General features: G+C 37.9%; 2 protein-coding genes and 1 long non-coding RNA gene across 7 annotated transcripts in view; 2 read left to right on the top strand and 1 right to left on the bottom strand.

Annotated features, from left to right (window-relative positions):
- Positions 1 to 768: 768 nt before the first annotated feature.
- tmem269 (transmembrane protein 269) lies at positions 769 to 10,744 on the top strand. 2 transcript variants are annotated; one of them, XM_032557866.1, is made up of 7 exons: positions 769 to 1,018; positions 1,572 to 1,613; positions 5,498 to 5,645; positions 6,532 to 6,629; positions 8,186 to 8,329; positions 8,414 to 8,614; positions 9,006 to 10,744. In XM_032557866.1, exons 2-7 carry the CDS (start codon positions 1,589 to 1,591, stop codon positions 9,113 to 9,115), a joined length of 726 nt encoding a protein of 241 aa, XP_032413757.1. In that variant the 5' UTR covers positions 769 to 1,018; positions 1,572 to 1,588; the 3' UTR covers positions 9,116 to 10,744. The 2 variants fall into 2 exon arrangements, with proteins under 2 accessions (XP_032413757.1, XP_032413768.1); XM_032557877.1 differs by having other exon boundaries at positions 771 to 1,018; positions 2,913 to 5,645.
- Positions 10,745 to 13,250: 2,506 nt separating this feature from the next.
- Positions 13,251 to 13,715, bottom strand: LOC116716911 (uncharacterized). Its single transcript, XR_004338656.1, has 2 exons — positions 13,543 to 13,715; positions 13,251 to 13,436 (listed from the first exon to the last, which is right to left on the bottom strand). It is a non-coding gene; the product is annotated as an uncharacterized LOC116716911 (long non-coding RNA).
- Positions 13,431 to 23,382, top strand: part of magi3a (membrane associated guanylate kinase, WW and PDZ domain containing 3a) — a 142,441-nt gene continuing 132,489 nt past the window's right edge. For 3 of the 4 annotated variants that reach the window (XM_032557824.1, XM_032557832.1, XM_032557840.1), the window contains exon 1: positions 14,334 to 14,640. In XM_032557824.1, coding sequence (XP_032413715.1) covers positions 14,334 to 14,640 — 307 coding nt within the window. Of the gene's footprint in view, positions 14,641 to 23,382 lie in introns of all 4 variants that reach the window. The other variant, XM_032557814.1, reaches the window with a different exon arrangement.

Here is a 23,382-nt window from a genome sequence, read left to right as displayed (position 1 = left end):
AAGTCTTATAAAAGCAGATTAATCTTAAGACTCTTTTACTTTGTTTTCCCACCAAATTGCTGTCCATCTTTGAATAAATGCGTCAGCAGCTAATGCTTACAGGTGAAACAAATTCCCTGTTTTTGTTGCATTATCATCCTCTTGGATGTTTGGTGCTGTTATTTGATTTTGGAAATGTACTTCTTGTAAATTGTGTCCATTTACACATTTTACAAACATGAAACACGATAAAACCTGATTATAAAAGTATGATCAGATAGAGTAGAAGAATGTAACGCTGGCACTCGTGGGAACGACGTATTCAACTTCGTTGCATTCTTTATTGGAAACGTTCATTGTTTCTAGAAAATACTACCCTGGATGACAAACAGTCATATTTGTAATTCTGAGCAGAAATTCAACTATAAGTTCAACTCTCCTTTCTAATGCTTTTAAACATTAAATATATTCACAAACAGAGGTTATACAGTCAGTATTTGTTCTTCTGAGTTAATACAATAATAGCTAACAAAAGTGCTAATAAATAGTTTATATCACTAACTTTCACTCCATAGGGTGGTCATTAATCTGATTTAATGTCAGACAGCAGAAAAAACAGACGTTTCTTTTTACACAGCCTGGGTATATCTCTGTCTGACTGAATATCCATTTTTTGTAACTCACAGTAACCTCACAGGGTTTGGGGTAAAAACAAGTGGGGGGGAGGGGGTCTACGTCATTTCCGCTCGGAATATTCCAGCGGATTTGTCACTGCTGCTACTTTAAAAGGACGCGCTTAAATAGCGGCCACCAAGCATATAGACAGGTGGTCTGCTCAGTGCAGTCATTTGTGTATTTAACGATATTGACACAGAAAACAGAATAATATTAAACGTAAGCTATTTTGCATTTCAAAAAGAAGAGAAGAAGAAATAAATTAAGTAACCTACAATAAATTTTGGCATGTAGTGTGCGCGCACTTTTCACTCCTCCGTCATTTGATTAAAGTAAACTAAGAAAACTGTGGAGCTCCTTTCAGGTAAGATTAAATAAAACTTTTTTTCTGAATTAACTAGAACTGTTTTCTCACGTCTGATATGAGGGAATGCTTTCAGAGCGCAGTTTCATAGGATTTGTTATGGCGCATTTGTGCGTCTTAATGATGTTTGGATGGATTTTTTTCCGCTGCTGAGGGAGGTCTGATGCTGAGGAGAGCGCGGTGCGCGTTACAACCTCCAGCAAAGTGGAAGTTTTTATTTTATTGTCTGGATTTTAAAAAACGGTGTTTTTTTTTTGTTGTTTTTTTTTGTGTGTGTTTTTTTCTTCTTCAGAAAATAGAGTATTGTGCACCTATGATGATGTGATGTATTTTCAAGTACAAGCAGTTACAACGCTAGGGGTGATTGTCATTAGAACCATTTTTTCTAAAACTGCTTATTACATGACATATCTCCAAAATATAGCTATTTATCTATTTGAAACACGTTTTTATTGATTTTAAGACACTTTTGTTGTCTAAATATTGTTTAAATTTGATAAGCACAAATGTTTACGTCTGCACAACAATAACTGGAGCTTTGCTTTTCTTTCAGCTGCTGAGTTGTGAACCATGATCCTCCTGACCCCTTCCTCTGGTAAGTCCTCTATTCTCACCTCAGCTCCTAATCAGAACCACTGCACAGTAAAATAATTCTGCTTGTGGTATTGATATATATATATAGGTTCAAACTTTTTTTTTTTTTTTACAGGAGAGGACACAATTAAATAAATAAATTATGATAATAAATAAGTAAAAATGAAAAAGTCAGCTGTACAAAAAATACTTTAGTTTTCACCTCTAATAATGTTAGATATCACAAGATTCTTTAGCAGTGACTCTTTATGGCTACCCTCTTTGCACAGGTTGCCAGTAACTTTATCCTGGATATAAATAAAGTCAGCAGCCCTCTTCATCATCATGTGATCTGCCACTGTAACAGCATCTTTGAAAATCTCTATTTTCTATTGGTCTTAATTCATATTCTAATCATCTGAGAAGTTGAATTTGGAGGTTTTCTTACTTAATAATCAGAATTTATAGAAAAAATAATCGAATTTCTTGCAATCAATTTACATATAATGATTTACAATATATGATTTTCAGTTCTTCCGTTGAATTATTGAAATAAAGAAACTAATTTATTGAGATATACCTGCAAAATGCATTTGATAAATATGGTCCTAAATGCATTTAGTGTCCATTTCATGGATGATTATTACAATTGTGTACTTTGTCTGTTTGTTGCATTCATTAATATACAGAGAACAGTTGGATGACAGATGCATACAAACTGTAAAGTTTAATGTTTTTATAGCTAAGCCTGTCAGCTGTTTGATAATATGTTTAATTAATTAACTGATTAATCTTAGATGTGGCAATAGTGCAGTTTAATAAAGAAAAGGTAGTCTGTTTAGTTAGCTCAGTAAGTTCATTTCTGTTTGTTCTGGTTGTGCACTCTGAGTTGAGAGTTTTCCTTGTTTTTCCATGCACTCTCTTTAGCTGTTACCTGGTAACATGGCAGGGTATTACATAACAAGGGCCTACCCATCATGCTTTGCACTAATTAGGCAGGAATCCAGAAATAGAGACCTGGTTTAAATTGGCACTGTTTGGTTCTGGATTTGTCTTTTGCTTTTAAGGTCCAGCCAAGTGATCACAATAACCCCCACAGATTTTTATACACCTGTACTGACATTCACTGTGTTTAAAGTTAAAATATATTAACTACTGTTCTGCAACTACTATTGTTCTGCTTTCCTATAAAAACAGTTATTTAACATGCCAAGTGGTAACTTTAGGATAAAGTCCAACATGAGATAGTGAAAAAAAGCATGCTGTCAAGTGAAAGTTGTTGTTGGCTGTGTGCTTTGTCTCATACACTGTTTTCTTTCAGATGCATTCGCCTGGCTTTGGAATCAAAGGAAGTTCAGGGAGAAAATCTCGTGAAGGGTTGCTACTGCAACAATAAAAAAATATTTAAAAAATTGCAGGTCAATATCTGTGCATACTCTCTTGGATCAGCACCATGACTTGAGAGAATACGGTTTGCTTAGAAGCGAGGAGATTGAGAAAACAAAGTATTCTTTTACTTGATTTATGTAAAAAAGTAAACCAAAAAAAAAGAATAGCATATGCATAATACTTGTGACGGTCATTTTTTGGCTGGAATCAGGCAGTCTCAGCAAATTTGTATCTTACTGACAATAATCATAAATGGTGAATAGTAAATATACATACTGCAAATTAATAGCAGTATGTATAATTGCTCATTAACTAAAGATAAAGCTCTGTGGAAAAAAGTTTTCAATTCCTCCTGCTTTCATACCTTTTGTATGCTATCACATGCTAGCAGTCCTGTTATCAGGAAAAATGCAAATTTTTTTTTAAATTAAAACTTTATCTTTATAGTTGTTGTGCTTGTAGCTTATGGTATGTATATTTATTTCAATATATGTACTTATAATTATGGTTCATAAGGTAAAAATTCATTTGACAATTTATCAAGTAAGAGAGAGGATATAAGGAGAAATGTTGTTTAAATACAGTAACTTGGAGACCTTAAAGATAATGACGTAAAATAAATGGATTATTCATTTAATTTCTAACTCAGTCGAAGTTAACTGACTTTTTGCTGTTAAAGAGTGTAACGAAGAAGAAAAAGTCACACTAAAACAACACATCTTCTTATCCATGAAACTTTATGCTCACAAATAACACCTGCAAGCTGTTCAGTCCAGTTACGCATCACCCAGTGCAGTGGCATAAACAATGTTGTTTTGTTTATTCCCTCAGCCTTGGGTTGTTCAATCCCTCAAACCTAAAAGCTTAATAATCCTGTGGAAAAATGTATTAAAAAGATAGTCAGTTTTTAAGGCTGACAAGAGGGTTGTCCTCCTCATTTTAATGTTGTTCACTCAAAATGTGTTGAGGATTTTTGGAGAAAGTAATAATGCTCACTCAATCTATTTCTGTATTCCTAATAAGCAGCCACACAGCCATTTGAAATATTCTAGTTAAAAAGCTTTTCTCTTTACAAAAATGTTTTCTGTTTACAATATGCACTTCTACATTCGATGCCATCATTGACATATAGCATTTTAGAGACTCATGGCTCCAAAGACCTATTTTGTGTGAAAATGACATATAAAAATTTGCTATTTGCTTTGAGAACAAATAAAGTATGGACTGTGACCTAGGTATGTAACATTTTTGGGGTGTTTCTTTGGAGCTCCTGACTAATATGTGATTCAATTTGCTTTTGATTAAAGAAAAAAGGTAACAAACTATAATGTTCAGTTCAACAATCCCTAGAGTAACATATGAAAATCAGTTCAAGTTTTAACTTTAATCAAAAATGCTAAGAATTTCTCAAATAGATGAGAATTGTTTGGGCTTTAAAGTTGCTGTCTGAGAAAGTTCACAAAGCTACACAAATCAATTGTTAGAAACAGTTTAGAAGGAAATTCAACCTGATAATAAACATTTTTTCCAGTAAGTGGCCCAAAATCTAGGAATCCAGCTTCATACTACAGCAAAAAGTGGCACAAATGAATATTAGGTTCGCCGCATTCTGTCTTTACCCTTAGTGTAGCTTAAATCTAAACACAAAACACAACTGGATGTTAGATTTTCAGCACAAAAATAGAATAACTCAGGAGGAGTTGAATCCTTTTTACCCAAAGAAAAAATAACCAGATTCTGTGTTTACCTACCCTACTGTCACTCCCTCCATTAAAGCCCAAGTCCAAGTGCTATTAATTGATCTAAACAGTCAGCTGTTTGAGCGCTTCTGCCACATCCTTTTTCTCGGTCAGTGTTAACAGGCTAATCGATCTCATGTTGTATATGTGTCAGTTTAGCAGCTAGTAGCTCTCTATGAAGGTAGCCAGATGTGTGTGCACAGTAACCCTCCACACGTTGTTAGCTTGTCCCCCACACCAGCATTTGATCCCCAATGTATTCATTTGTAAATGCTGACCAGTAACAAGTACTTTCTACAAATTAGCACGTTCTTGCATGCCAACATGATGCTTTAAAAAAGTTTTTAAAAAAATCTTTTAACACATGCTGAGATTTTCTGAGTATTTAAACAAAGATTGGTGTTGGATGTGCAAATTTAACTGCGTGATTTTATTGTAACACATGTTTTTGATCTGAAAACGGATGAATGTATCGTAAGGTTGATGTCCGTCCAATAAACAAACAGCTTGGTAAGTCACTTCTTTTACATCAGATGGGGCCATCAGTTTGGGAGTAATGTTTTCTTTCCCTATTAACTGGTGAGTAATATTCTTATCCTGTAATGGAAGATATATTGAAGTATTTACAGCACCTAGCCCTCTCTAAGGTTTGATTCAGACTCAGATAAAATCAGTAAGCTATTCCCATTGAGAAGGTCGGCTGGTGTTCTCATCCGATCAAGGTGGGGTATTGTTGATTCAACAAGAACTGCTAACTGCTGCTGTTGTTTGCTTTCAGATTTCTTCCAGTATGCCAACAAGCTCCTCCTGAGCGATCATGCTACAAGACTCCAAATCAAGGAGTTTGCACGGAAAAATGCTGCTAATGCTCTATCTATGGCCAACATGGTCATGGGCATGGCCTCCATCCTCAGCAGCCTGAACGGGTGAGCAAACACACCGTTAATGGAGTTTATGATCTGAGAGAGAAGACAGGCACAGGAAGAGCAAAATGTATATAAAACGAATGTGTCCACGCAGAACAATCAAACTGTGCTCAGAAGGACAAAAGCAAAACACAGTGAAAAACTGAACATAGAATTTAAATAGAGCATTTTGAAAAATGAATCATACCATTTGAACCTTTTGTCTCACTAGCTCTGTTTCCATTGCAAATGTGCGAAAATCTTTGTCAATATTGCGCTGATGTCATAAATTACAATTTCGCAATCCAGTGTTTCCATTAAATACGAATTTAAATGAAAATCATATCTGAATAAATTTGTTCATGCAATGAATCATTAAGAAACAAGCCACGCCATGATCCTCCAAATACTTCTTGTTGTCGTCTTCTTCATGGTTTGTGCCAATGGCAATATCTGGTTGTTGATCAAGTGACGCATGTGATACAAAAAAAGTGTTTCCATTGCAGTTTTGGAAAATAAACCAATTTTGATATGGCCAAAAAAAAACCCCACCACATCTGGAAATGAAAGTTACTGCCATAGCATGATGCTATTACCAATTTGTTTTTACATTGGTGATAGCATCATGTTGGCGATTTTCAGTGTTAGTTTTCCACCTGACATGACCTTTTGCATGTAAACTAAAAAGTAAATTCCCTGCACCTTTTTCCACATTTGCTCTGTAGCAAAATTAGAAAAAACTTAAGACCTTTGAGCACTTTGCAAGTAAATATACTTCACTACATTCATCAGCAACATTTTACCTACATAAACAGAATTAGCTTTTGAAACATGGCATACATTTTACCTTTAGAAAAGACTTTCTGTCAGCAAATAGAAGAACTTTACTCTCATTTGTTTTGTTCAGGCACCATCATGCGGCATGTTGGCTGGTTCTGATTGGGTACCTGCTAGATTTGGCAGATGGAGCGGTTGCCAGGCGACTCAATGCCTGCTCGGCACTGGGTAAGTGGAAGCTTGTGGTCAATAAACTTTTACCAAAGATTAACTTCCGTAGGGCTGTTGGCAGTGTCTGCTGCAGTCTTTTGTCTGCACTTTTCTAATTTGGCCTCACAAAGGGATTCAGTGAAAGGAAACTCTGCTTGTGAAAACCTCTGGTTAGTCTTACAGAGCTTCCAAGATTAGAATCATGTGTATTTTATATAATGTCATTTGAACTCTTTTTAAAACCTCTCTACTCTTTTGGATAAATAAGCTTTAAGTGTTTGAAATAGATGTAAATCCACATTTATTAATTCAAAAATTTTTGTATTTTGAATAAACTTTGTAGATGCTAAGTTGCAATATAAATAACACCTGCACCTGAACTGTGTCAATATTATCCCCAAAGCCTAAAATAGCTCCCTGGTGCATCATTGTTAGCCGCTTTGTGTGCCAAAACAAGCTGTTTTCTGCATGACTTTGCAGGTTGCACATTGTTGTTTTTGTCAAGTGAACAATCACTTTCCGATTAAGCAGCCTAAGTCTATGGCATCCAGTTCCAATTGTCTGTTTTATCCTGTTGCTTTGGCTTCTCTGCATTTCTGAAATTGCTAAAATTGTTGACCCCTGGCTGCGGGATTCCAACCTGTTCATTCGAGGGCTGCAGGCTGAATCACCTCATCGTCATCCGCTGAAAACATGCTATGAGCTCCTGAGGGATAAAGAGACAAGCGAGCGGAGAATGTTGTTTATAGAACAGCTGTTTGTTGGGCTGACACTGATGTTTCCAGTTTGAGATTTTTGCATGCAACACATTACTATCACATGGCAGGAATGCTGTCTATCTCCACCCTGAAGAGCTGAAAAAGTAGCTGAAGTGCCTTGCAAAAATATGTGAAACACCGTTTCTCACATTACAACCACAAACTTCAGTGTATTTTATAGAAATTTTATGTGAGAAATTACATGACAAAATGAGGAATTTTAGTTTTATAGGAAATAAAATATACTTGTCTGAAAGAGTATTTCATTTTGACTGACGTGACATAAGCAAATAATGTTGTGAAACAGAAAATAATTGTATGGAATCAATTGATGCATGTCCAAAAGGTAGGGGGAGCCTAGTGTCAAAATCTGAATCCAAAAGATTTAGCAGAAAGTTTATTGATATTTAAATAACTTTTATCACTTTTATTACATATAAAATGGAAATGTCTAAAATCTGTTATATATTACCATTTTATAACATTTTGAAAAATCTAAATGGTAAATCTAAACCTATTAAATCTAAATTTAAATATTCAATCTAAATCTACATGTTAAATATAAAAATAAATCTTAATCATATATATATAGACAGACAGACAGACAGACAGACAGACAGACAGACAGACAGACAGACAGACAGACAGACAGACAGACAGATAGATAGATAGATAGATAGATAGATAGATAGATAGATAGATTGATCGATCGATCGATCGATCCATAACTCAAATCTAAATCAACAAAGCAATTGAGAATAACTGTAAATGAAGTCCAGGTGTCAGCAGTTCTGGTGTTTTGTCTTTTATATCTAGGTGCAAAGCTGGATGATTTTGCTGACTTCACCACCTTTGGGATCGCCACATCTCTGCTGCTGAGGACTTCCGATTTGCTGGACAACGTCCTGTGCATATGCTATGTGCTATCTGTGTTTGTCCGTCTCTGTTTCTTCTCAAGCGGTGAGTTACGATAATCAAATGTTTACACTAAAGTCTGATCAAGTTCATAATTCTTAATCAAAACACAATTTGGTTTTGTATCAGGTATTCCATTTGTGTATCGCGGACTCCCCTGCATCTACTCATCAGCCATTGTAGCCAGTGCCTCCTTGCTGTCAGGAGGAAACCTGAGCGTGCTGCGGGTCATCGCAGTGGCCATGATCCTATTTATGATCAGTCAGAACTTCTATCCCCATGACAAAATCCTGGAGTCCCAGACTTGGAAGAAAGTAGTGTATGCTGGAGGTAAAGTCATTTAAAAATCATAATAGCTTCAAAAGAGTCAAAAATATTTTTAAAAAATGCTTGCAGACTTGTGGAAATTTGACCATATTAGTCCATGGCATATTTTTGACTTGACAATGTGGCTCACTGCCCAACAAAACTTAGGGAGTGCAACAAACATTCAAATAAACAATATAGCAAGTTATTAGTGTGCTCTTTAACTGGCTAATTATGGTGAAGCTGCCTGTCTGTCTGTCTATCTACCTAGCTATCTATCTAAATTACTAATGTTAAATTATTAAAAGGCTATTTTGTTATTTAATCTATTTCAGGCAGACAGACAGAAAGTTAAATGAATAGATAGAATTTCTGACATTCAGTTTCTCATTTTCCTTTATCTTCTCTGTTTCAGGAGTTGCCATGGTGTTCTGTTCTCCCTTCCTCCCTGCGTGTGTGTACTACCTGCTCTGGTCCAGCTCCTATATTTTGTTCCCCACATCACTTTGGAGCTGCAAACTGTAAAGTAAAACACGGGTTTAGAGACTGCTGTTGCTGATGCTCCATGTTGCCATCGGAGTATCCAAGATGGAAAAAACACTTGTTAATTCATGGGAAACAGTCTCTCTATTTCCCCTTTTATTTTATTTTGATGTGACGCCTGACTGAGAGGACTTAGAAAACAGGAGCCAGGATGGGTTGTTTGTATTCTGTCTTCTTTGTTGTATTAACACCAATCAACCAATATGTGGCAGGCTCTGAAAACAGAATATTCATCAGGTTTGCCTCCATGTTTTATCTTCTTTCATCAGTATTATTTATCATCAGTGTTGAGAACATGTAGCAGCAGGGGAACATCACATTGTTCTATGGATGATAGAAAAAGAAAACTTTCTATAGGACAAAAATAACACATTTTCTTTCCTTTATGTTAACTAGTTTTATGTGTTTTTACATCACAGATAGTTCAAAAGGTTTCTCTGCAGGAGAGAACCTGCGACAGCAGATCTCTGCTGCATTTATTTATACATATGTGACTGGGAATTTTTTGCAAGTCGGACTTCTTGTTCTATTATAAAGGGATCATAAATGTACAGTAGTTCAAAAGAACTGATTTAACATAATGGTTCTGTTATTCATAATATTTTATTTGCTGTTTGAACATGTCCATTTGTTGTCATAACTCCCACATTTACACATTGCAACCATTTCTTTACCTACAAACTTTCTACTTTTTCTTATGTCTATGAAATGCTGTGTTAGCTTCATGCTATTTCTTCCGTATCTGCCTCTGTTTTAGGAGGCATCATAACAAAACTGCATCATTCATATGTCTTTCTCTGACAAATCACTGATTTCACATTGATGGCTTTTGGTCAATTTTCATTTGTAAATTAATTCCACTTGGTGTGGATTTACCTCTTTGAATTACATTAGTAGGTACTTTAAATACTGTTTTTGATGCCATCTAGTGGACATGGCACAATATGTCACCTTTGCAGAAACATAGGTGAGAACTATTGCCAGTCTGCTTTAAGAGGTGGACAGATTTATTTTTTCTTCTTTGTAGCAGGGATCCTGTTTTTGTCACTACTTGTTTAGTTTCAAAGTGTGTTTTTTGCCTTTGCACTGTGAGAAGGAAATTGAGAGAATATAGTGTTATGTACTGCTTTGTCCTAAAGCCTAAAATTTAAGCAAAGCGTAACTGGGTGAAATGTGTCTGTTCTGAGCCCTGAAAGATCTATTTTCTTTTAGCTTCCTAATTCAAATTACTTAGCTCATATTTAAGCCATAAATTGTAATTTGTTCAGTTTCAGATTTAGAGTAACTTACAAAGGAATGGCTCTAATGTGGAGAATCCTGGCTTTTTGATTATTGATTTAAAATATTAATTTCAACTTACTGATAACCAGCGCTTTGAAGACAGTCTCCAAGAATAACATACAGACTTACTGCAGTGCATTCGGTAGTGCATATGGTGTGGGTGTGGGTGTTTTAGGTTTTCAGAAAGTAAAGGCACTCTAATGTAGAACATAGCGGAAGGAAAATCAGTATATTTTGAGAAAGAAAGAAAAATACTGAGATCTTTTTGTGAAATAGAATATGTACATTTGAGGCTGTATATTCTGAAAATAAAAAATGAGAATGAAATGACTTTGTGCCATCATGTGTAGTCATTATCATTTCAGTGAATAACAACTTGAGCTTGACTATTAAGTTAGACATTTTTAATTGCCTGTAGATGAATTCAAAAAGTGCCTGCTGGGAGATGTCTTACTGTGTTAATCCTATTAAGTAAATTTAATTCAATGTGTTTTTTAATTTTTTGATAGAGCAGCTCTGGTTTTCTTGTACCTTTACAGGGTTTGTTGATTGTCCATATTCGTTCATTTAAAACCAGTTTCGATAGATAATGACACATCAATTTAACATTTGTTAATAAAATATGTCAAAAACAAACCTATGTATGAAAAAAGTCAAATTTTCAACATTATTTTTCCAAAACACCCTAAAATTAACTCCTGAGAAAGCTGCAAAAATACATTCTTTGAAGTCAAATATTATATTTAAGGTTTTGCATTTTCACAGTAAGAAGCCTTTAAAATGACTGCCTGTAGGTTAACAGTGAGCTGAGCTAAGGATGAAAGAAAAAGGAAATTTTGAGTTTGTGTGATTTGCTTTCTCAGCCATCCTTGTGCCCTTCCGCGTCGCTCCTGTCGATACTGAACTGCATCAAAATCCCGTCTGCAACCTGCCATTTGATACCCACCTCCGCTGACTTCTCCATCAATACTGAATCCATTCTGCATCCTGAAAATGCCAGAACCACTCCAGACACTCAAACTCAGAGGTCTGGGCCAATTAATTTAGTTTCAAACTAGTTCTCATTTATTTGCTTAGGTTTCCTGGCAGAATCGTCAAAGCTTACTGGTCTATGCTATCTTGTTAGGTATTCCTGAGGGTAAAACCAATTACAGATAAACATATCAACCATCGGAGTTCTTTACGATGTTGCTTTCTCTTCAAAAGGAGAAAATGAGAAATAAATTCCTAGTCATTTGCTGTGCTGTGAACTTAAACAACTGGGTCACAAAAAGCTTCATAAGACTTTGCCTTTCCACATTAAAAGTTTTTTCTTCAGGAATCCACACATGGTTTGTGACATCTTCCGCCCTGGAAGCAACCCGTACAGGAAAACGTTGTGAGAACAGCACAACAAAAACCTAATCAAATTTAAATGCATCCCTCCTTTTGAACCTCCCAAGAGACAGCTGGGAAAGAACTGAAAAAAGTCATCAGTAGGTCATAAAGACAGGCTGAACTTCTTGTATCTGTAAGGATGTTGGCTGAAGAAAGTGAGCTGATAGGCTGTTAAAGATTAAGACAGAAACAGACATGACATAAAAAACCATGCTCACACCTGCTGCTGCCACTCCAGTTAGAGAACTATACTGGGATTTAGAAAACTCACATTGCTCACTCTTATGTCTGTGATTCATTTAAAAAATTGACTCAAAATGTTGCCAAAGGCTTTAAGTACAATAAAAAGTCATGTTCTCATCACTTTGAAAATATGAAAAAACTCTGTCTGGAATCAAATGTTCAGTGAGGTTTTCTTCCTTCTTCTTTTACCATGATGCCCAATGGACTGGTTTGGTAGGCCTTTGTCTACTTTTCTTTCTGAAAAACAAAACAGGAGCAAAACAAAAAGAAATAAAATAATCACCAGGTTCTGCAGAGTTATTGGTAAAGAGAAAAAAATCTATATCTCTTCTTAGAGATGGATTACAACCTGAAAAAAATGCTATGATTCCTGGCAGTCCACATGTTCAGGAGGGCAGTGCAGGTTTGCATGCAGCAGGTGGGGACGTCATACAAACTTTTTTGTATTTTATCCCAATATATAAAGACACAAACTAGTTTATTGTACAAAAAAAAAGCACCTGGTTTTTAAATAGTTTCCAAATAAAAGTTAGAAAAATGTGGTGTGGCTCAGGCTTAATTCTGCCCATAATAGTTTTCTTCAAGATTTTTTTTTAAATATTACCTCCCTGTATCTTCCTCTCTACTCTGACCGGTTTTCCTGACCATACTGAAGTTGCCCACAACATGTCATAATGCTGCCACCACCATGCTTAGAAGAATTTCTGCACTTTCCAGTGAAGATATTGAGGTCATGCTCATAACAAACTTGGACGAAGACGTCTTTACTTGCTGTTTGAAGTAGCCAGTGAGACGTCAGACTCTATATAGAAGCAGCTCTAATCCCGTCCACTTCGCTTCATGGGTGAAGTAGTTTAAATTCATAATGTGCTTCAGCACACGACCATAAAATAATTCATAAAATAAAATTAATTGAGGCTCATATAATTCTATTTTTATATTATAACATTATTTCTGTATTTATTAAATAATTATTTCCAAAGTTGTTTATTGTAATTTGGCACTCTTCACTTTCCATAGCTAACCAGAACTAGCTACCGCTTTGCGTTACTGCCACGAGATGGCAGCAATGTACAAAAAAGACAACATAAGGCATCAACGTGTTGTTTTAGTTTTCCAAACTGCTCTCATGAAAGTTAAATTAAGTTATAAAGTTTTAAACCGGTCAAAACGCAGCAGCGTATTGTTTCAGGAAGGCATCACAACATTCAACCAATTAAATATGAGACTCTAAACTTTAATGTTGCACGTGTAAACACGGGTCCCAAGTGCGGGAATCTCCGTATGGACAATACTCCATGGAAACCAAACACAACCTTGACGCCCGCCTCTGGTCACCCGCCATTGGCCCGATCCAAAACTTGCTGAGTCCGCCCCGCAGGCTGCAATTGGTCAGAACTCCCTGCCGTCAGGAGAGAAACGCGGAAAAGGATATATATATTAAAAAAAAAAGTTATGGAGCGAAGCGTAATCGGATCACGTCTGTGGCATACTGCTGCGTAGTTTACCAGCATCAAAAAGCCTCCCACGGTGAGCGCGGAAAAGCAGCGTGAGAGCGCAGACCGGGAAGAGGGGAGCCTGGGTGAATAGAGCGGGTTCTGCTGGCCGATCGGGTCAGAAGAGGGCCAGGTGTGTTTGCCCGTTTCCAGGGGTTTCCTCGTTGATGTCACAGTGGAGGAAGAGGAGGAGGGAGGAAAGAAGGAAGAACAGGTGCTCTGGGTAAAGTTACCTCTCTGAGTTGAAGAGACCAACCTTTACGAGAAACTAGTTTTGGAAGTTTTCCTGAAATTCCTCTCCAAACTCCTTCTGGCAGGATTCACCAATCTCTTGGAACCAGAACTGGATTTTAGCATATTTTGGGGGCGCAGGATTTACGCACAATCTGGGCTCACGGGGGGCTCATCAGCAGTGGGAGTGCGCTGGTTTTTGTTTTCCAGGTGCTGTAAACTGGGGTGGAGGGGGGAATCGAGCCGCCCCAGCATCAGAAGCAGCACTCTCCGCTCCACTGCGGCACTGACGCAGCTGGTGTCACGCTCCAGACGATGCTCCTGTAATTCAGAGGAAGGATCGCGCACACAGGGAGCTCGGAGGGGTTACACAGACAAGGATTTTTGTTTATTTCCCCCTCTGGAATGGAATACCACACAAAACACAAGGCTCAACTTCTCTGGTCCGGAATGATCGAGCCGTGCGTCAGAGCGCTCTGAGGGTCCAAATAGGATTTTGCTTCTGAAGAGGACACTCGTTCCCCGGGACTTTCAACTCCTAAGCGACCCCCCAAAAAGCCCATCAAGCGGCGATGTCCAAGACACTGAAGAAGAAAAAGCACTGGTTGGTCAAAGTGCAGGAGTGCTCCGTGTCCTGGGGGGGCTCCGTGGAGCTGACCGCTGTCCTAGAGGTGCGAGGCGGCGCCGAGCTCGGAGAGTTCCCCCACATCGGACGCGTGATCCCGGAGGCGGTGGTGTGCCACAGCGGGCGGCTGCCCGGCAGTGGGGACGTGCTGCTGGAGGTCAACGGCACTCCGGTGAGCGGACTCACCAACAGAGACACGCTGGCTGTCATCAGACACTTTCGGGAGCCCATTCGCCTGAAGACCGTGAGACCAGGTGGGTGTCCTCTCGTCATTTCTCCACCAGCTGTGTGAAGAGGGTGTGCAAACTGAAAATGGGACTGATGCTGGATGAATAAGATGCGCTCTCTCTGTCTGTTCGCCTGTTGCTGCTGCTGGTGAATTTGCTTGCGTGTGCGCCCTGACTCATATTGCGGGTATAAATGGGTGCCGATCATTATAGTCAGAACTGTTTTGTATTATAAAACAAAACAGGTTGTTATTGTATTATACCAAATACAATGCCTTGCCAAACATATTCTTATTCCTTAAACTTTTCCCTCCCCCCACATGTATATTATTGGGATTTTATGACGGGTCAACATAAAGTGGACTACTGTGAAGTACAAGAAAAGTAAAAATAAAACATGGCTTCAGTTTTTTTTTTCTCCTAAAGTACAAGTATCTGTATTCAGCTCCCATGAGTCACGTTTAGTAAACCACCTGGTTTAGGTGCAGCTGCAGGTGTTTTGGGGGAATGTCTCTAACAGATTTATAGACCCTCCCCCCCTACAGCCTTCTATACAAATAACTCCTCATTCTTACAGTATGGAAAACATCTATAAAAACAAATTGTTCATTCTTTCCACATTTTCTCATTGGGATTAATGTCTGGACTTTGACTAAGCCATTCTATCATGGATGTGCTTTGATCCAAACCATTCTTTGGTAGTTCTGGTGGAATCTAGGGTCATTATGCTGACAGGGATAAAAAATCACCACAGTCCTAGTGTTTCTGTTATTCTTTCTTTTCATCAGGCCCTTTCGGGTTTCGGAAAAATCTATCAATTAGGCCAAAAAGTTCAGTTTTAGGGCTCAGCTTACCAGAGCATTTTCTTCCACTTGTTTGCTGCGTTTACGACAAGGCTTAACAAAAGAATGGGACTTTGTACATTTATCTTCTTGATGCTCTTCCATTTAGGCCAGATTTGCAGAGGTTGTCCTCTTTACAACTCCCACCTGGTTTGTGCAGCTCCTCCAGAGTTAGTATTTGCTTCTTGACGGCTTCTTTGAATAAATGCCTCCTTTCCCAGCTGAGTGGATGGTGTCAGTCTTCTTACTAGGTTTACAGTTGTACCATACTCTTAACTATTTTGAGATGGAGGATTCAACAGAGCTCTATAGGATGTTCAAACCTTAGAATATTGTTTTATAACCTTGCTATGCTTTAAAAATCTGTCTCAGGCATGTCTTCTTTTGCTTTTTAGTCTTTATGATGCTGGTTTTTTTTCCTCTGGTGTTCTCCAACAGACCTCTTGGCTCGTCCACAGAACAGCAATATTTCAACTTGAATTGAATTACACACACATGTAGACTATAAACTAGATGTTTCTGAAGGCAGTTGGCTGCTGTGTGTCTAATTTAGGTGAATCAGACTACAGAAGGCATACTCTTCAGGCATTTATTTTAAAATAATTAATTATTATTTTTTTATTCTGCATCACAGTTATTAATTCTGGTTTTCCATCATCATGTTGAGATTTGTGGTAACCTGACTAAAGGGCTATCAACATCTAGAGGTATTTTGCTATTCATAAAAATGGAACAAGCTGACTCTAAGCATGCTCACCCTGTGAAATTTGTCTTGATGTAAAAGTGCCCTTCCTGTCTGTGACATGCATTTACTTAAAAATCCAGCTTGAACGTTTATTGATCTGCCCCTTTTTATTGCTGTTTCGTACTTACTGGCTTGTAATTCTTCCTGTACGGCTCCACAGACAAGCCTAATGAATAGCATGGCACTAACTGTGCCATAGCATATCGACGGTCAAACTCCAGCAGTCATGTGGGGCAGGAGGCAGGTGTGTGTGTGTGTGTAGATGGATTTAATAGAGGCACTGCTGAGTGCGGCACTTTGGAGCCTCGTCCAGAGGATTTGCTAACAGTCGCCTTGCCAGCACAGACAGTGTTGAGGTGTCCAAGTGTAATTGAATCAATCAGGCCCATGTACTTAAATCCCTCAGGATGTTGCCAGGTTGGCAGCAGAGTTTGACACTTTCACTTCCAGGTATTTCCTCTTGGAATGTTGTTTGGCCCATTTTTGTCTGGAAATTTTGCTTTGATAGAAGATTTATCATTTTAATACAAATGCACTGGGATTTGATTCATAACTTAATTGCTCTTAAATTCACTCGGCTGGGGGTCACTGATGTGTTTGCTCATGTCTGATAAAGTGCTGCCTGCTTGCAGAGCCTTTAACATTTTCTTTCAATCCGACGTTACATAATGTTAAGCTAAGTGGCACTCAGAGGTCCCCAGCTTGTTTACCATTGGTCCCCCTTTTCCCTCTCGGGACTGTGTGTTTAGATCTCTCCGTCTTCTCGTTCATGATTAATGCATGCATCATCCATCATTGATGTCCGCCGCATGCCAGAATGAGGTGGCTGGTGGCTGGAGTGAGAGCGCAAAGCTAGGAAGTTGGAAGTGGGGATAAATGTAAGCTCAAGTGGGGAAGTTAGGCCTTTGTTGAAATGGGATTAACTTGACTCATCTGTATAATAGTCACAATGCCGTAAAAGTTACAAGGATGTTTCTGGAATTTTGGATCATAGACCAAATAGAAGGTAGTTTTGAAGTAGAAGGATCCCAAGTTTTCAACATTTTTTACAAATGAATTTTGTGAAATGTGGCATTGATTTGTAATCAGCCTCTTTGGGCAAACTACAGCTGCAATTCTATTTGGGCATACCAATATTAGCTTTGTCTGTACCAGCAACCACAGTTTCTCAATTGGATTTATCCCCAGACTTTGACTAGTCCAATCTAACACATTTTCCTGTAGTTTTCCATACGCTGTCAATCTCTGCAGCTGTTCCAGTGTTGCCAATAAACTTCTTTGCTGATTCTTTGATTGATGCCCTTATTGCCAAGAAAATATATATTTTTTCTAATAATTCTCCTCAAAATCTTAATAAAATACATTGAAGTTTATAATTGTAAACTTCAATTGTAAACTTGAAGCATAAACCATATCTAAAGTTTTAAAAGACAAATGCACATGCATTAAACCCTGTTGACTTTTCAGTTGGTCTCACCATTTCCATTGCTTCGTTGTTTATCTTTTCATCTCTCTTTGGCTAGACTATCACTTTGGCAAATTTATTTTCTCTGTTGTGTAACAGATAACATCTGTTACTTTTTATTCTCACTAATTTTACAATGTTATCTTTTATACTTATTGTTCTGCGATTCCACTTCTCTCATTTTTGTCAGTTCAACACAAAGTGTTTTTTGTCCAGCCAGTACACCTTTTACCCACCTGCCATGATAATTACACCTGCAGATTCAAAACCAGTCGCTGTTTTTTTTTACCTCCTCATCGCAGCTGAGACCTTTTAACTGTTTCTCCTGCGCAGTTGGGGCTGAAACCTGAAGTGTGTCCCGCCTGGCGTTGGACCAGCAGATGCACTCAGCATGCAGCTCTTATCCTGTTAGGAAAGCAAGGAAATAGGCAGTAACCTTGAGGGGACGATTGAGAGTATAGAGGCAGAATGATGGCAGGCACTCTCAGAAGCTCAGGGACCTGAGCAGTCTGATGATTGATGCTAGCACAGGATGCAAATCTGCTTGTTTTTACCCTGTGGAGCTTAATGAATGAATCATTTAACTCCGAAGTCCTGGAGGACCCATGTTTTTTTCATAAAAAGTATTATTTTTTTCCTATTTTGTGAGTCAAAAAGGACGTAATAAACTCTATGCATCAATCTCAGCACTCATTTCTGCAAAGTAAGGGCTTACCAGAACAGCAAGTTTCCTCCTCCTGCAAAACTTCAGCTGGGGAAAGTGTTTATCAAATAACAAACTAAATAATTAACTGACTCTAAACTGTGGGTAGTGACTAACAGAATGAGATTGGGAGTTTCTGTTGAAGGATGGCTGGTCTCACCCTTAGGAATAGGAAAGAATTCAGCTGTTTGGCTTGTTTTGGCATCTGGCAAGAATGACTCCCAGTAGGCGTTTTTAGTAAGAGTACAAGATACTGTAGCATAATAGTTTTCCTCAGTGACTTCATCCTGTCACCTTGTATTATAATTGTGCCTCTAAGTGTGGCATTAGGCAGTGACGCTCCTGAGATTTGTCATATTTTTAAAACTACTCCTTTGGTAGAATTGTTTATCAAGTTCCTTTAGAAAATAAAATGTCAGGACTCCTCATGGTTCAGCAGCACATGCCGTAGTGCTCCACACAGTTGTCCCTGGTTTGATTCCTGATTCTGGGCTCTCTACTGCATATTCTCGCCTTTTCTCTCTGCCATTTTTCCTTTCTAGCTACTGATGAATCAAGACCACTAGTGCCACAGAACCTTAAAAAAGGTTCATATTTATTTATTTATTTATTCATTCATTCTACTATTATGATCTTAGGATTGAAAAGTTTAGAAATGATGAAAACAGGCCTATGTCCAGTGACAATATCAAGACACACTCAAGTTTTTTTTAAAGGGACTTCTATACTGCACAAATTGTTATTCATGTACTGTTCCTATTTTTTAAACTCCCTTTACTGAGATTCAGTAATGCCCCTTCCCCACTTGTTGCTGCACACCGCCAGTCTTTTGGCCAATAGAAAGCTCATATGTACTTCCCTCATTTACTAGAAAAACAGATTTGGATGTTTGTAATTATTTCTGATTGCGAAAGACACATACAGTCTATATTAGCATTAATTACATTTTTCACCAAGATGGACCAATTAACAGTGAATGCTAGAGATTTATTTTTTTAGTTTTTGTGTTAACTCCAAAGGTACATTTACAGACAATTTCACACAGGCGTGTTTTTAAAATCACATGCAAATTTGATTTACAACACTGAGGCACAGGCAATCAAAACATTGAAAGGGGTTCGCATGTTGAGACCCTTGTGGTTGTGCAGCTGGAGGGTCTGTTTTGCCTCATTCTGGAGACTGAAACATCAGCATTCAGTTAAGCATGGCGCAAAATCATACAGTGCAACATGCACCAGTAAGTTCTGCAGCAGCATCCATCACATACTCTGTTCGATGATATTTCCTTTTGAATCAATGACAATGACACAGATGGAATAATTCCAGATTTTTTCTGAGCTCTGTCTCTCTTGGCACAGTTTGATAATATCAGTAACAAACAAGACGTCTGCCAGCACCTCTCAACTGCTTTCCCCTTTGTTGGAATCTCAAACATTTTGTTTGTTTTTCTAAATATTTCTTTGCCAACTGACTTTTTCCTCCAACTGAATAAAGCAGGAAAAGGAATGTATTTTTGCATCACTCGCTTTCATTGGTGGCTTACACATAAAGCTATCCGATACAATGTTCTTAGCTTACCGTTATGTTTATTTCTACTAAAACAATGTTTTAGAAAAAAAATTGTTTAATCTTTTCTAATGTCTTTTTATTGATTGATATGGTACAAAACCATGTAGAGTACTCAAATTTTAACACATTTTAAATCAGAAGTCTTCAGACAGCAGATGCTCACCTAAAACTAAACGGTGGTAAAATAAAAAACATGCTAACCCCTATACTTTGTAGTTAGCAATGCTAGAATTGGGAAATAGGTTGCATCAACTACAATATCAGTATGTAGTGTTAGATCAATAATTAATGATTATACTACAAAAAAGATAATATTTTTCTGATAGCTTCTGTCATCACAGAATGGAAGTTTTTCTTTCTGTTGCACTCTACCCTACCTGTGTGTTACAACCTAAACATCATCCTGTCATTTGCAAACTTTTTCTATTTAAATTGGTCTCGCTCAGCATCTCTTTTCCTTTTTTGTATTTCCTTCCTGGTGGTGTTATGTTGATGTTAACACTTTATACTTGCTATCTGCAGAGCAGCAGAGCTGTAATCTCACAGTTTCTGTTAATGTGGTGCCCCATGGTGCATCCAGGGCTGCAATGACTAAGCTGCTCTAAACCAGCACAGAGGAGCTGTCAGTGGGTCTCTGCTTCGTGGATTCTGTTCCCTTTGGTAATGGATCTTTTTCTGGTATCACCTCCAGTGTCACGTCACAATTTGAATTTAGTTTTTCTCAGAAGGTTTTTTTTTTTTTTTGCTATTCCCATGCAGATTTGAGTATATTTGCTAGGGGGAAAAAAAAGAGATTTTCTTAAACCTATCAGGAGGATACCAGCACAATTAAGTGGGACTCACACCCTTTCAATTTTCTCTGTTGCATCCTGCGTTTGTGTATGTGCACTTATGCATATTACAGATTTCCATTCATGTCTTCTGGTTTATTCCTCCAACTTGTTACACTCCTTTTATACCTCTTTTTTAATCATCTGTTTGCCTTTCCAATCTGCCTTCAATGTAAAATGGGGCTTGGCTTTCCTGGAGATAGAAGCAGTTCCTGTCAATGCCTAGTCTTTCAAACTCTAAGTGGTCTGCTGTCTCTGGCCCTTACCAAGCATGGGAACGTGAGAGGATCTGAAAAAATGTAAAGTCTATAATTAATCACAGGATTTAAACATGCCTCTTCTGGTTTTTCAGACTGAAAAAAAACAAAAAACAATCTGATGCCTTCTTTGTTGTCAATTACCGTTAAATAAATGTGGGGTGGGAAAGGAAATCTGATTTTTCAGTATTCAATATCTTCCAGTTGCTGATCAGAGTTGATTTATGGGAAATTGGCATATTCCAATCTGTTGTTTATTGCTGGATTTCTAGGTGTTGACCATTTACTGCCATAAAGAGAGCTCTATATTGCCTCAGAAACCTGTTGTCCACGTGTATCTAATAGCAGTGAACTCCTGCATTTACCTTCCTTTTGTCATCCTGCACTGGCCGTACATAATAGCCGATTCTCTTTCATAGATTTCCACAATATTTTTAGTGTCTCTAGCGGATGGCAGAGATTTTCTCCAGATGTGCATCAAACACTACTGTACTGTCCGTCATTAGTCTACCTTATTAATTGGCGTCCTTCAAAGCCGGATTGCGGTTCGGAATCAGCCGGCAGCAGAGGTGGCATCTTCACATAAACCATGGCTCTCGCTGGCAGGCATCAGGACTTGGCAGGCAGGTTGTTGGAAGACGGGGAAGACGAGTGTGAGTGCTGATTCACAAAGGCTGCCTCTTTGTACTCGCTGAGTGGTCATGCTGCGATGTCAGCAGCAAGTGTGTCTCCGGGTTACTGTCAGTGGAAATGGACGGTGCAGTTTAGAGATGAAGATGTGCACACACACACGCATACACACGCATGCACATTCTTTTTCCAAAAGAATCCTTCTTTCCCCAGCTTGTCTCCTAATTGGCCTCTCTCTAAGATAGTCGTCTATGCAGCTGTTTATCCTTGTGATATAAGATGAGGTCAGCTTTCCAACGGTGCAAAAACATTGCAGGCACCACAGCCTTGCTGCTGCCCATAGTCAGCAGTTAGAACCTCCACTGAGGCATCCCACTAATGAGATTCTCTTTTTTTGTTTGTTTTGCTGGGGGGTTGTACATTTTCACTGGAAGAAACACATTGTTAAAGATGATTTTCAATGTTGCCAGGTCAACCTGCTCTCACACCCATCATGAAAATAAAGCTTGGTTTGGAGCACACCGAGTCATTCTTAAATCTGCTACTGTGTCCTGAGTGTAGTGTGGTTTTAAGGATGTTGACAAAGCAGAAATGAGGTACAGTTCAATGGAAGATTTACTTTTTGAAATAAATTGCTTGGAGACAATTGTATGGATAGGTTCTAATCGGGTGAAAGATTATGCCAATCCATTAACATGACTGATAAAAATTCATTAAATAGTAGAGATATGTTATTATTACATCATCTGCCCACATTTGTATTTGTAATTTTAGTTTGTCTAAGGAGACAATAAACATAGAGATTCAAAATATTTTTATTCTACTTCTCAGCTGAAATCTCTTATCCAAAATAACTCAAGAGGACCTGTCTGCCCAAGTGGAAATATACAAAATTAAAAATATATAATACATTTATCTATGTTTGTACCTCAAAACACAAAACTTCAGTATGGAAAGTTTTGTGTTCTACATGATCCATGTAAATGAAATATAGGAGTGTTAGAATGTTTTAGGATCCAGGTTATGGATCTGTGGTAAACGATCATTATTATTTATGTTAGAAGCAGACGTGATGTTGCACTGTGTCTGTAAAACAAGCATTTAATGAAATTGGTGAACAGAATTTGATCATTTTCAGGTTCCTTTGTCATGGAGTAATCAGCCAGTGTGAAACTCAAAAATCTGACGAAAACAGCATGCTAAGTTCTACAAAGTGTGTAAGTTAATACTGTCGGAAGAAAAGTGAAAGTTATGGGTTTTCAGTGTCAGTAATGCATTTTAAATAAATTCCAAGAGAGTGCAGAGATATAGGATGTGATTTAAAAGGAAGATAACTTCTATGACATGTCTCAGTATTTCTAGTTCATTCAGCCGGTGTGAGAACAAGACGTTCAGCAGATAACAGGACCTTGCTATCGTGAATTCACCCACTGGAAAGAAAAAAGATTCATTGTCCCATAGACTGATCAGCTGTTTCATATCAAGCTGTAAATAACATGTTTCTGTTAACTAAACATTTTTATTTATGTTTCCTGAAAGCAAGACTTTAACCGCTTAATATTTGAAACCAAATTTAAGCTTTCAAATAGCATCACAGACTCCTTCTGCTGTTCACTGATTGACCCGGTTGAAATTCCACCGAAGAAATTGAGGCTAATGGGAGAAATACAAGATGAAGAAATGAAGGGAGATGAGAATTTAATGGAATTGTGTCGGAAGACAATGGCC

Source organism: Xiphophorus hellerii, chromosome 1, assembly GCF_003331165.1.
Source record: "Xiphophorus hellerii strain 12219 chromosome 1, Xiphophorus_hellerii-4.1, whole genome shotgun sequence".
NCBI lineage: Eukaryota > Metazoa > Chordata > Actinopteri > Cyprinodontiformes > Poeciliidae > Xiphophorus > Xiphophorus hellerii.
Note: the sequence above shows the minus strand (reverse complement) of the source record. Positions and strands in the feature narration are given on the sequence as shown.

Bases quoted from the DNA above. Each gene is read 5' to 3' on its own strand.
- tmem269 (XM_032557866.1), top strand. From the start codon at position 1,589: ATGATCCTCCTGACCCCTTCCTCTG. The intron at 1,614-5,497 runs GTAAGTCCTCTA...GTTTGCTTTCAG, and splicing joins CCTCCTGACCCCTTCCTCTG to ATTTCTTCCAGTATGCCAAC. The intron at 8,330-8,413 runs GTGAGTTACGAT...GTTTTGTATCAG, and splicing joins TCTCTGTTTCTTCTCAAGCG to GTATTCCATTTGTGTATCGC.